Source organism: Aptenodytes forsteri, unplaced genomic scaffold, assembly GCF_000699145.1.
Source record: "Aptenodytes forsteri isolate BGI_AS27 unplaced genomic scaffold, ASM69914v1 Scaffold2, whole genome shotgun sequence".
NCBI lineage: Eukaryota > Metazoa > Chordata > Aves > Sphenisciformes > Spheniscidae > Aptenodytes > Aptenodytes forsteri.
Genome location: NW_008795695.1, coordinates 8,427,214 through 8,440,910, shown reverse-complemented (window position 1 = coordinate 8,440,910; position 13,697 = coordinate 8,427,214). Strand labels below are relative to the sequence as shown.

Here is a 13,697-nt window from a genome sequence, read left to right as displayed (position 1 = left end):
CCCCGAATACTAGTTCTCCTTTTATTCTGTGTTGTGAATGGAGTGTTAGTATGCAACCATCTTTTTTTGCCTGAATTATTTCTTTAAGAGTGACAGGTGACACAACCTTACCAAAAATAATGATAAAATGGAACAGACTAGGACTGGTTTCTTTTCTTTGTCTTTTTAAATGGGCAAAGTAAAAACCTAGTGTGTATCAGTAGAAGACTCAATGTTTGTTTTGAATCTGGAGAACACAGTGTGAAAAAATTGTTTTGTGAGGTGTTAAACGCTCTCAGATAGTTGGGTTTTTTACAGCTAACACAGTAATACAGCAGGCTATAGTCCTGTTTTAGATGACAAAGTTATATTTGAAAGATGGCTGTAGTAAGACTTGTAAAGTCAGTTTCCTCAGGTCTCAGTAGTGTGTAGGTGGCCTTGAGGATAGCAATCAGAGGTATTTTTAATGTCTTACTTTTCATGGGATCTGGGCATAAAAATGTAAGTCTAGAGTTACAAAGGGGTGCAAGTTCCTCAGGTCTACCTGTCCTACTTTAAGCTGTGAAGCCCAAAATAGGGATTTTGAAGACTTTACAATCACTGGACTGCTAGGAAGCTTTGACACGCTTAGCTATATAAAGGTCTGCAGCTAGGTTGCCAAAGGCTTTGTTCTATTGAACAGCTCAAACTGCCTCCTGTGTAGGCCCTGTGAGGCTCTACAAAAGAAATATTCTTTCCACCTGTCATGCACAGAGATGCTGCCATCACCTCTGTAGCCTCAGAGTATGCCCAATGGCTCTGACTCAGTAGGAGGTTAAAGGGGGACCTTCTTTACTTTCTTATCAGTAGCTACAGCGTTCACCTAGGATGTGGAAAGCCTGTTTTCCTTTTATGCTCAGCTGATTCATGACCATATTTTCCAGATGAGCATCCTGGCTGCTGGTCTATGGAGTCATGCTTGGTGCTTCCACTTCCGAAGTCTTTAAGACACTTGACGACCTAATTCCAGGGCAAGGGCAGGATTCAAGACATACTCGGCATGATTTTCTGTGTGAGCTCAGGTGGTTCACTGCTTGGCATGATGGCTGTTTATGAATGCTCTTCTTAAGTATCTGTGTTTCTGGGTACAGGTCGTGAGCTTGGGAACTCAGACCTGTTCTCACTGCGTGTGTGCCCAGTCCAGATCTCGGCAGTGTTGAGTGGCTGGATAGCCACTGCATCCCATCTTCCTGGGAGCTCGGGGTGAGGAAAGGAGCTGCTGTTTCTTCCTATCTTTCTGTCCTTCAGGCACCCAGTATGTTAGGTGCTTCTGGAGCACTGGAGGCTTGTTACCTATTACTTTCTTTCGGAGTTGAGTTTAATCTCACTGACAGCATCTACACCAATTGTTGAGTTGTCCTTCAGAGCACCTTCTCTCTTCCTGAGCTGAGCTCATTTTTAAGCGAGGTCTTCTAAGGAAAGGTGCTTAGGAAGTTGATCTGAGTAGTCTTTCACGCTAAAGTAACTTTAATGCTAAGGTAGATTTACAATAGCAGAGAGTTTGACTATTAAATGGGGACTTTAGCCTGTGGCACAAGAAGCATCCTTAACTTTAAGCAAGTAAGTAGAGCCCATGGAAACAGAGAAGGCTATTCATGTGAATAGTTAAATATTAAATGATTAAATATTTATGAAATAAGGTTTTAAACTTATGACTGTTGTTTGCAAGTATTTCATAAAACTTGATGCTTCTGTCATAGTCCCGTGTTATAGTAAAATGAACTAAATGCACTTACGATTTGACTTCATTATAAATTTTGATCTGAAGCTGCATGGGAGAGTTCCAAATAGCTTGTAAAAGCTTCAGCTTAAACTTAATGAATTACTTTAAATGTTAATGACTTTTTTTAAAATGGTTCTTGTTGTTTTGTTTTTTTTTAAAATCAACAAAAAAAACCACCACAAAAGCAAAACCAAGGAAAAAACACCCCAAAACAAAAAAAACCCACCCCACCCAAAAACCTGTGTCCTGTGCTGCTTCTTGGGAAATGTTCTGAAACTGGGATACAAATAAACCAGAAAATGTCAGAAATGTAGGTTTCATACCCCATCACTGCTGTCGGTAGTTCAGGTTGTCTCTTAAAACCTTGCCAGCAGATTTCTGATGAAGCTCCTGTTAAAAAAACCAAACAAAAAACCAAAAAAAAACCCCAAAACCCAAGTCTCCCAAAACAAAAAAACGTCAACAGTTTGAGGCTTGGAATGAGTTTTTAATAAAGTGAAGAATGGTAATTAGTCCATGTAGTTGCTTTGAAGAAAGCTTCAAAATGAATTCTTATTGTAATGGGGGGAAAAGTAGTTTCCCAAATCAATTCCTCCTGATCTCTAAATTTCAGTCCATGTATTTTTTCCACAAAATTACCAAAAGCTATTGACCTGAGGGATTTGTTTTCCGTTCCGAAGTCTTGAAATTTTCCTCCTGGCTAATTACAGGCTATTACTGTAGACTTTGGTCCTTTAGCAGTAACATTTTCCATCTTAAGATGGGTTGTCCCATTCCAGTGAAGAGCATGTTGTCTGAGAGCTGAATGGAATTACTACCAGTGGAAACTATGCTGCAAGAGGCTCGATAAAGCAGCTGCTGTGCAAACCTCAGCTGTTTTTTCCATCCTCCTGAGCACTGGTAATTAGCATAGGGAAGCTGACTAATGTGCTGACGTCACCTCTTTCCAGTCGCAGCTTACATTTTGTTCCTGACTGCCTCAAAGCATGCAGGACTTTGTTCAGGAATTCGCTGTCACATACAGGATGCTCTGAAACTTTTTTTTTTTTGAGGGGCTGGACTTCTTTCCCTTATAAACGCTGCCTGCAGGACCAACGGCTTCCTTAAAAGTCACTGGTTTCTGCGGAACAGCAAGTATCGCTTTGGCGAAGCACAAAATGCATTTTAGAAATTTTAACTACAGTTTTAGTTCTCTGATTGCCTGTGTGGCAGATAGCGATGTCTTCAATCAAGCAGAAACAAGGGTATGCTTTATCTTTTGTGTTTTATTTCTGTGAACTACTGGAATACTAAAGTATGTAGGTACTGTTTCAAATTGTTTAAAATACGGCTGCCTTGACAGCTTTTTGACTTGTAAGAAAACTTCAGTTTGATGTAAGGATCTTGGGTCTTACAAGTCTGCAACAGTACGCTCTGACATGAATAACTCTAACTCTGGAAATTATTAAATCTTAAGCTATGTATTTTTGAAAACGATCAGAAGTTTACCTCCTGACTTCCTTGACTGTCTGTATAGTGTGTTCTTCACTTGCATATGCATTTTCAGCAAATGTTTAGATTATAATTTTGGTAGTAAGATTCACATGATTTATAGTACGGCTTGTACTTTTCATGGGATTTTTTGGCTGGCACTGTACTTAAGAGCATAATGTTAAAACTATAAGAAGTCCTCTCAGATTTATATTTAACTGATCAGAATCAATTTAATGTGTAAGTAATCCAGTCCTGATACAGTGAATTATTGACTGCTAAGATGCCTTAAGGACAAAAATAACAGTTTGTTTAGTATCGTATTGCTAGCATGACATTTATGACCTCTATAATCACACACATTTTAAAAAACTATATATATTGCACAAATCTTGCAGGTACTCTGGTTTAAATGTCGAATGTGAACTTTGAAATGCAATTTAGCATGAGTTTGGCTTACTTGTCATGGTTGCATCCAGCTCTCTCGAGTACAGGAGGGTAACAAATACAGGCTTTGTGTGTGGAGGGTCCTGGTCTTGTTTCAGAGCTCATTTTGAAGAAACTTAAGTGTGGCTCAGCAAGAAGCAGGACAGCTCTGATATTTTAAAATATCTCTGAAATATAGTGGTTCTGTACACAGCTGTGGCAAGTTTGTGAAGCAGAGCTTTTCAGGAAGGAAAATGAAATTTTGAAGTAATCACTGCTTTCTTATGTAATCTTTGTTGCTTTTTTTCCTACTAATTCAAAATGTAACAGTAAAAAGAGGCAATGTGATTTTACAAACTTGTTTATTTTGGCTTTGTATTGAACTTCTAGTAAGCTTTTATGAAGAGAAGATATCTGAAAATATCTGAAATCTGAATGCTTGATCTATTGCCATCACTGAAATAAGGCTTGTGACTGGTTACTGTGTTCTCAATGTGAGCCTGAAACACTTTGCAAGAGCATGGCAGCTTCCGAACCTCCTGCTTCTTTCTCCTCCTTTGGTCTGGCATCCTGAAGTAAGAGTGGAAGCACTCTTCCTATAAATGATATGAAAAATAGCCAAGTCAGGTTCGCATAGATGCCCTAGGAGCACAAACCCCATGTGCAAAATGGAGATAGCCAGCTGTTGGTAAAGGTGCTTCAGTCTTTTCACGCAGATAGGACAGCAAAGTAACTCAGCTGCAGATCTATGAAGGTATGAGGTTTTGGTCCAGTTCCTACTCTTACCACGCAGTCAAAACAGAAAGTGTGTCAAAGGCCCTTCAGGAGCTGTATGGTTAGTGGTTAAGATTTTGTAGGAAAGATAGTGGGAGCCTTTTTAGAATTCGGTTCCAGAAATAGAAGAGGCTATTAAACTAGAGTTCAGTAATAATATGTTCATTTTCCTAAATGAAAGTAGCAGCTATTAAAACAGGAGATGTTCATGAACTTTATTATGCATGCTGAGTCACTGAAGAAAATTACATTTAGCTTGCAAATATGCTTTTTTCATTTTTCTCTATTAAAACTGTTGTTGATTTAGAATTCGGTTCCAGAAATAGAAGAGGCTATTAAACTAGAGTTCAGTAATAATATGTTCATTTTCCTAAATGAAAGTAGCAGCTATTAAAACAGGAGATGTTCATGAACTTTATTATGCATGCTGAGTCACTGAAGAAAATTACATTTAGCTTGCAAATATGCTTTTTTCATTTTTCTCTTTTAAAACTGTTGTTGGTTTCCTTGAAAATTGCACACTTGGACAAAGGCATGCTTGGCAGACTTTTTTCAAGGCCTTTGGATATTAATTTTATACAACAAGCATTTCTTTTCAATATCTTACCGATACTACTATTTCTATTATGTCACTAAATCAGAGTATCATGTCCAACACTTATTAATGATAATAATCTATTTTTTAATAAGGAAGAAAAGAGCTGCTATAGAGAAAACAAGTGATAGGTTAAAAAAAATCATTATAAAAAAGAGAGAAGAAGAAAACTAAATCTAGGCTGTTATAAATACATCAATATTCAAGAGTGGTAGTACACCCCTACTAGTAACTGCAATTTATTTCTTTATTTCTTTAGAGAAAATGTAGTGTGTTGCATATTCACTTTCTTCTCTGGTCCTTTCTTTTCAGGCCAAATTTGAATCGCTGTTTAGAACATACGACAGAGATATCACCTTTCAGTATTTTAAGAGCTTCAAAAGAGTACGAATAAATTTCAGTAACCCTTTATCTGCAGCAGATGCTAGAATCCAGTTGCACAAGACAGAGTTCCTTGGAAAGGAAATAAAACTGTACTTTGCTCAGGTAAGTCTTTCTGTGATTATTAAGCATAACTTACTCATGATAAGCTTCCACAGGTCTTCAATCGTGCTAATGAACACTGTTAATTTTTTCAGTTTGATTAGAGAATCACAGGTTGTTCCAAAGCTACAAGTATTTGGAGGCTGTTGCGTATTTTGCGTTTATGTCTCCCTCTGTATAGTTTTGATAACCTTGGGGAAAGGGAGTAGATGATAGTAATCAGCAGAGTCAAAGATAGAGTTTAACGGGGTGGGGGAAGCCAAGTGTGCTCTGGCAGCAGTACGCACGCACACACATGCGTGCTCAAGTAGTATCTGAGGGAATCCAAAGCGTAGAGCTGCATGTTCAGGACTCTACCTGTTGATCCTGCTGTCGCTGCTGCAAATCATTTGTTTAGCACACATTTGTACTCGGAGATCGCCATCGGTGCAGCTCTATAGCTGGCTAGCGTCTGCTGCTAAAGATGTCAAACTCTCAGGTTCTGGTAATCTGGGTGCTTTTTGGTAGCTGCTGTGTATTTTTCCTCCGTAAATTTAATGGGAAAATTAATCTATGTGTGTCTGTTTCAGATGTCCCTAGGGACAGTCCTGAAGGAGCCAGTTTATTTATATACCTTCTAGAATTCTCACCACTCTCACTTGTGGTAATGAGTTTCAACACCATTTGTCATTAGGCCTTAAAGCCCATATCCAACTTCCTCCTACTTCAGTATTTTAAGGACAGATATTTTCTGGTGAAATTTTTGTAAAACTCCATAATGAGAAGATGCGGATGTGCATACTTCATTGCATGTTTCATCAGAGTTAATGAATGTGGTGGCTTGTCTGTATTTTGTATACTGGGTCTTTCATATAGCTCTCTGCAATAATATAGTTACATGCTGCCACCTTGAGTGCCTGTTACAGCATAACATCTATCCAAACCTTAAAATTCCTCATGAATGATGGATTCACTGATCATAGTGAAACAGCTTTGGCTTTTATGCTTTTTTCAGACTTTGCACATTGGAAGCTCACATTTGGCGCCACCAAATCCAGACAAACAGTTTTTGATTTCACCTCCTGCCTCTCCACCTGTTGATTGGAAGCAAGTAGAAGATGCTACTCCAGTCATTAACTATGACCTTTTATATGCTATCTCCAAGTTAGGACCTGGTAAGAAGGAGTAGAAACACTAGAATTTTGGTTGAGTAAAACACCTTTTAAACTTTCTGAATTTCTAGAACTCTTCAGATGAATTACCATCTACCAATTAAATTTGTAATATCAGAAAAAGTATTAGTAAATGGTAGTTTCTTACACACATAGTAATGCCACAGGATCACTTGGAGGGCCCAGACCTCCACAATGTGATCTGTTTCGTGATTTGTAGAGAGCATGAATGTTGCTTCAATAATATATTAGCTTGTTCATCAGAATTTTCAAGAAGCAGGTTCCTAAAAATGAAGAGGCAATTGTGTAGTTACATACCTTTTGAAGGGATGGAAAAGTCCTATTGCAGACTAAGGCAATGAACCAGTTAACAGTAGCTCTGTGCTAGAATTACCTCTGTGTCTGAGATAGTAGTATGTGTAGGAGGGAAACTATCAGTATCAACCTAATTTTCTTTGGGAGTTAAGAAGGAGAAGCTTCTGCCACTCCTTGCTCCTTCTAATTTTCATCTGCTCCAATTTATTAATTTTTTGGAAACTTGGAGATATCTTCACCCTGGAAAGGAAAAAAGCTTGTATCGGGTTCCTCTTTTTTCCCCGCTGTCCAAACTAAAGGAGATATTAAGAATGTACGCTTACCCCTTATTTCTAGTGCTATCCCATAAGTTGCTTGTCACTTCAGCTAACCATGCTGTGTAGACTGTTTATAGGTCTATTTATTAAAAATAGATAGCACCACGGATAGGAGAAACAGTTCTACCAGCTATTTGTGTTTTAAACCAAATAGTACTTTCAGAAATAGATGTAAAGTTCCACTAAACTGAACTCTTATTTTAAACATGGTTCCGCTTTTCAGTGATTAATGATCACATCCCTTGATGTCACTTTACACCTCAGTTAAGACAACCTTCTTAATGAGAATTGGTGCAAATTATATTTCCCAAAATCTACAACTCTGAATTATCTTGTTTGCAACTGTACTATTAAGTTTAGGGGAGAGAAAAAATGGCCACATTTAGTAGCAGTATCAAAGAGAATAAAAACTGTAGTTGGAATCATTTTACTGTAGTTTTTTTATATACCTGTTTACCTACCAGCTTAGGGAACGTGTCTTACTATGTCAGCAGTAAGGGGTGGAGAAGAGGGTAGGGCAGAAGTTTCAGCTTCTCATGCATCAGTTTTCTATGTGCTAGTTTATGGTTGACTGTATGCTGGTGATATCCAAAGATTCTAGTGAAAATAATGTGCATCTCACAAACCACTAGGGAATTCATCTTACCTGTGAAAATTCAGCCCTTTGCAGTTTATGGAGGGACAATAATCTATGCTTATGATGGCATAAAAATTAGGGTAGATTATTGCCAGTTTTTAATAAATACCATCTTTTAAATGGTGTGTGAATTATAATGGCAAGAACAATTTATAGGAAAGATATTACAGTTAGAAGTGGAGGTATAAAATGCTGCCACAAATCATTTGTTTATCTAGAAATATGTAAACTAAGCAGATGAGCCCGCATGTAGGTCTTTAAAACCATCCATCAAGAATGCTGCTGACATGCTAAATGTTTTTATCAAAGATTTTCTTTTACTGAAATCAGTTTTTGAAACAGAAGTCCCATAAGACTATGCTTGTCAGAATAAAAGTTGTGTTTGATGAAACACGTGGAATGAATAAATAAATAACATTACAGCTTACTGACTTTATGGAAGTTCAGAGCTTGCTCCATGGGTGCTGCTTTCTTTACTACAAGCTTTCCTTTTAAGGTTTTAGCAATACCAAAAAGAAACCTGTCTTAAAATAAATACTTAAGGGCTTACTAAGCAGTAAAAGTTGGTCCTTTTTCCCCTGAAAGTTCTGTTATTGAGATGCCCTGCAATAAGCTCATTGGCAGATCTGTGATCCCTTTTCCCATGAGATTTTTCATATATATATATATATGTATAGTGAATGTTGAGCCCTATAAAGCTCTGCCTCTTGACTGTGATGTCCATTGGAACATGGAGTTAATGACTTGGTACCAAGGAGCTAGCAGGGGTTACTTTAGCACAGCAGCTTGTGTGTTTCTGAAGAACTGGAGGCAAGAGCCTTTTCCTCTATGGAGCTGCTCTTTGTGCCAGTTCCCCTTCCTAAAGTTCTCAGGGAAACAGAGCAGAGACCACTTCAGAGCCTTGGCACACCAGAGTGTGCTGCTTGCCACAGGTGTTAGCTCTTTTGAATGGCTGATGTGCAGATCACTGTAGTGGTCTTAATGGAGACTGTTCTCTCCACTGAGAGGTAATGACTACAAAGTAATAAGAAAAAAACTAAGGGGAGCTGATCAGGGGGGTAATGACTACAAAGTAATAAGAAAAAAAACTAAGGGGAGCTGATCAGGGAAGCGGTGGAAAGAAATAGTTTGCTCTTTCCCTGATCTAATGTAAGATTAAAATTATTTTACACCTGGTTAGATTTAAAAGCAATTCTTTATATTATGGAAGAAACAGATTTCGGACCAGTGGTCAATAAAATTTGTATCATAGCACTTCTACACACTGGCTGTATTATATCTGAGTGTTTCACATTATATACGCATGAAGCCTGCTGTCTAGCTCTGCTGCTCCACAGAATGCCAGAACAGTGTTAGAGCACCTCTGTGTGAGGTGGGAAGAACTGCATCCAGCTTTCTTAACGCTGAAAGCTGTTGGGGGGAAGGAAGATCCTGTGGTTTTGCTGTCATTCAGGAAAACAAAGTCTTCCTGAATGTGGTACAGTGGATAGATAATCTTGTATGCTTTAAAATGACAAAAACCCACCAAGAAGACTTAACGACTGCTCATGTAGAATGCTTTCTTGAATGCCTAGGGTAATTTACGTAAACTTGCTTTTAAGAGAGCAGCTGAGCTATGTTGCTTTGAAAACAGAACCTAAATACTTCCAGATGGTAAATGTGACTGTTGGCAATGCACCTGCCTGCGCCATCTCATGTGTTGTGGCATCAGGCTTTTGTCATCAATGTATTACGCATTTTTATGCATTCCTTTCTTTTTAGTAATTTCTTTTATACTTTTCTACAGAATGGATCCTTTTTAACCGACTTTGCTAATATTTTAACTTTCAGGAGAAAAGTATGAGCTACATGCTGCAACTGACACTACTCCTAGTGTTGTCGTCCACGTATGTGAGAGCGACCAGGAAAACGATGTGGAAGAAGAAACAAAGAAACCCAAACCAAAAATTATTCAGACGAGAAGGCCGGATTATACTCCTACCCATTTAAGTTGAACTGCTGTTGTTTTTCCAAGGGTTACGAGTAGACATATGCAAGGGAAACATTTACTGTGGAAACAGCAGGTCACAGGTTTGGTGGCAACAGCAGCAGTTATAGTAGGAGAAATTCCAATATAAGTTTGCTCAGAAAAAATATAGGAAGTTTCGTCCTTATTTTTGATGCTGCGGGTTGATGGATGTCATGAGTGTATTCCCAGATCACTGGGAACGAAAGATAGGCAAAAGAAGACATTTTGAGACATAACAGGACAAACTAGGTTTATTTTTTGGGGGGTACTGTAGGCTGTTCCATTATAAAGCAACTGGGGGAAGCTTTCTTTGTTCTGACTCACATAAATCCTCAAACTAATAGGCTAGTCATTGTGTGAGTACATAGCGATAACAGAGGTGGTTTTAAAAGATTAAAGTACGGGACTTGTAAACCTCTTTCTTATAATAGATTTTGTGCATGTGTATTCTTGGTCTTCTAAAGTAACTTTGCATTATTTTCTATAGTTTCTCACATGTTTCTGGAAATATGGGAAATTGTTTAAAGTATTTATTATCTCAGCATCCTGGACTTACTACTAGATGTGTATATACATATATATTTATATTTGTTTTTATTGGCACTCATTTTCCAGCAGGCATACAATTTCTTCGGCACCTTATTTTGGTGCTATGTAACTTGTGCTTTTAAAATTTTAACCTTTTAAATGCCTGTATAGGGTTTTATCTGGCAAAGTAATGGAAAAATGTGCAATAGGAAAGTTGTTTAAGTTGATTTTAAATTATTTAAGTTTAAATAATTTATATCTTCAATAACACTTGTTCGGTAGCTTTGACTTTCTCATTTGGAAAAAAAAATACTCTTAAATGTATAAATAAAGCTGATGTTGCATATTCACAGCAATGTAATTTTTCAGTGAAAAAATGGTAATGGAGAGACATGAACTCTACTCAGTATGTGAATCTGCATTGTTGTGAGCAAAGGTTTAAGTGATTGAAAAAATGCACACAGTGTGTAGAACAGCGAAGAGAGATGGAGTGCCTTTTCCTCGTTCATTCCCGATGTAACTGTTCTACAAGCTGCGCACCTGTATCTTTTTCTACTGGCTTTATATGTCCATAAATATAAACTTTCTTAGCTTTGCTTCCAAAATAAGCTGGTATTTAGAAATGCTTAATGCCAAGTAATGATGCATACTTAAGTAATGGTGGGTATATGTGGGAGAAGCTTTAGGGTTTTTTATATGTTAGTGTTAAAAGACGGTAGCTCATGACATCCAAGTTTAGAGGAAGAAAGATGGCAGAAGTGTATTTTATTACTTGTTTTTTAAAATGGAAATCCTCACTTTGAAATAGTTTTCAGTATTTTTTTAAGAGATAGTAACTGATATCTGTGGGAGAATATCGCTTACAGTTTTAGAAAGGGGATGTTTGAAGCTTCTCAACGTGTTTTTAGAAATCAAAGCATGGTTCTCTGTTGGTTTGCTTTTGCCACAGTTGGTCTGAGAATGAGTTTTGTGGCTGGAGTTAATATAAAGAAATCCATTCTGTGCCATTTGAAGCATATACTGACTTAAACGCCCAGGTTCACACCTTTGTTTTTTAAGTAAATAAAATATATTAAAAAAGTAAGATGAATAATGAAGCCATTTCAAGCTGTGGTGCAGTGTAAACGTGGTGTTATTGAAGGCCTGTCGTTATACTAAGCAAAATAGAAATTGATATCCTGTGACTACAGAGAGCAGGAATATATTGAGCATTAGTAATACTTGCAGTTATGATCTTGTTTTGATTGGTATGCCCTGTAAACCGAAACAAACAGTGGTACTCGGTGTCTGTCTTGGACCTAACTCAAGTGCCACTCTCTCCATGTTAACAGTGTTAAGAAGAGCTAATGCCATGTATTGCTGGAGCTGTGTTTTACGGATAGGGGGGTGCGCAAGTTGTGTTACTAAGGTGTAACAATCAGCTGGATACAGGTACTACTTTTTAACACACAAATAAAATGGAGAGAAACTTTGTAGGTTTGCCACAGCTGCCTTTAAGCCTTTCAAGATTTTTTCCATGTTTCTCAAATTACTGCTGGACTTAGCGTTTCACTTCATTCAATTTAAAATTGTTGGAATAATTCCTGTTCTGTCTTTTTTCCATCTTTCCATGATTACCAATCAAAGCATTAGTTTTGCATCAGAAACCCAGGTAGTTGCTGTTTTGTTTCCTAGCAATCTGAAGAAAGCAGTGCTACCTTTCAATTAAAAAGAACAGAATGTTAAATACCAATATGGTTTTCGTCAATTTAGGACAATATCATCTGCCTCATAAGGTGGGCACTAGAAACCGTGGAAGTCTTGGGATGGTTACAGTGTGTTTCCCCTTCTGACAGTAATTCTAAACAAAGGTTGTGAGACAGTAACTTGCCTGTGTTTCTGGTTGTATACACTGGCTTGTGCCACCTTCTGTTATCATTACTACAGTGTGCTGCTTGCTTTTTCTGTTTGGTTTTTTTTTTAATGTTCAAACAAATGCTTAGTTGGTATTTTATACAGTTGTATAGTATGGGGCATATTTAAATTAAAATATTTTGTTGTCTTCTTGTAAATGTTGTGGTATTTATGCATGAAACTCGTTGAAGATTTTGTGCCAAAATCTCTGAACTTTAAGCTTCCAAACACTTCTGATTTGAAACAGATAAGAATATTGTCCCAGGTCACATCCTTACCTACCAAATGAATTTATACAGAGAAAAGCTTTCCAGCCTTCTGCTTAAGAGACTTGCATGATCTCGATCAAAGTATGAGAATCTACTAATGAATAAAATACAGTCCACAATATTCCAGTTAAAAACTGATTCTTCTGTGCCTAAGTTGACGTGCTTCCTAATAAAGGTATCAATGTCTTACTATTTTATAATAATCCCTGTCTGTTCATAATATCCTTACCAGTTTGCTCCTACAACATGAATAATTCTATTTTTAAAGCTCTTGGAATATGAAAATATATCAGCATTTAAATGGCTTTACCTAATAACTGTAAGTCTTTGTGTTGCAAAACATGTTATGCAAAAATGCATTGAAGGTTTCACTCTTGATATGGATAGAAAACCTTTCACGGCAGAACGGAGTTATTGATATTAATGCTCATCATTCTTCTCTACTTACGACTGGGAAGTACTGATGTTTGTAAGAAATTGTTCTATACACAGAAGTGGTTTGAAATAGCTAAGTGCTGCTGCTCATCAATAGTAGGCCCATCCAGGGGAATTCCTGCGTAGAGTAACAGAAATAACTTGGTCCTTAAGTGATCTAACAAAAGATAGAAGGTGAAATAGCAATTCCAAATGAGCCATCCTGCTTTACATAGACGACCTCATTTCTTTTTCTTTTTGGAAGTACAGCTCATGTTTTATTATTTGCCCTCTGTGTAAGGATAGCATGCACAGTCTCCGTAAATCTGTAAGTGATCACTAGTATTTGTCTTTTTGAAAGACTTGTTGCCAGATTAGTGAAACACATTCCTACTGTTGGATTATGCATTTGTGCATGCATTACCACATTAAGGACCTTACTAGTTACCAAGGTGAATTCAACAACATGTAAGACTAAAGTTTGTTTCTAATCAGGGTTTTGTTTTTCAGAGCAGCAACAAGTGTAGTAACTTTGATATTTGAAATACTGGACAAGTGTATTAGTTGTTCTTCTTGTGTAGTCCAGACTTGTCAAAGGTGGGGAAGGAATGAACTCCAGCAACTCAAGACCTGGGGGTGCTGGTCAACAGCCGGCAGAATATGAGCCGGCAGGGTG

General features: G+C 37.5%; 1 protein-coding gene across 1 annotated transcript; it reads left to right on the top strand.

The window, feature by feature from the left end:
• The first annotated feature begins 2,840 nt into the window (after positions 1-2,840).
• RCAN1 (regulator of calcineurin 1) lies at positions 2,841-12,726 on the top strand. The gene is made up of 4 exons (XM_009282967.2): positions 2,841-2,985; positions 5,319-5,492; positions 6,484-6,643; positions 9,740-12,726. The coding sequence occupies exons 1-4, from the start codon at positions 2,899-2,901 to the stop codon at positions 9,901-9,903; spliced, it is 585 nt and encodes a 194-aa protein (XP_009281242.1). The 5' UTR covers positions 2,841-2,898; the 3' UTR covers positions 9,904-12,726.
• The last annotated feature ends 971 nt before the right edge of the window (positions 12,727-13,697 follow it).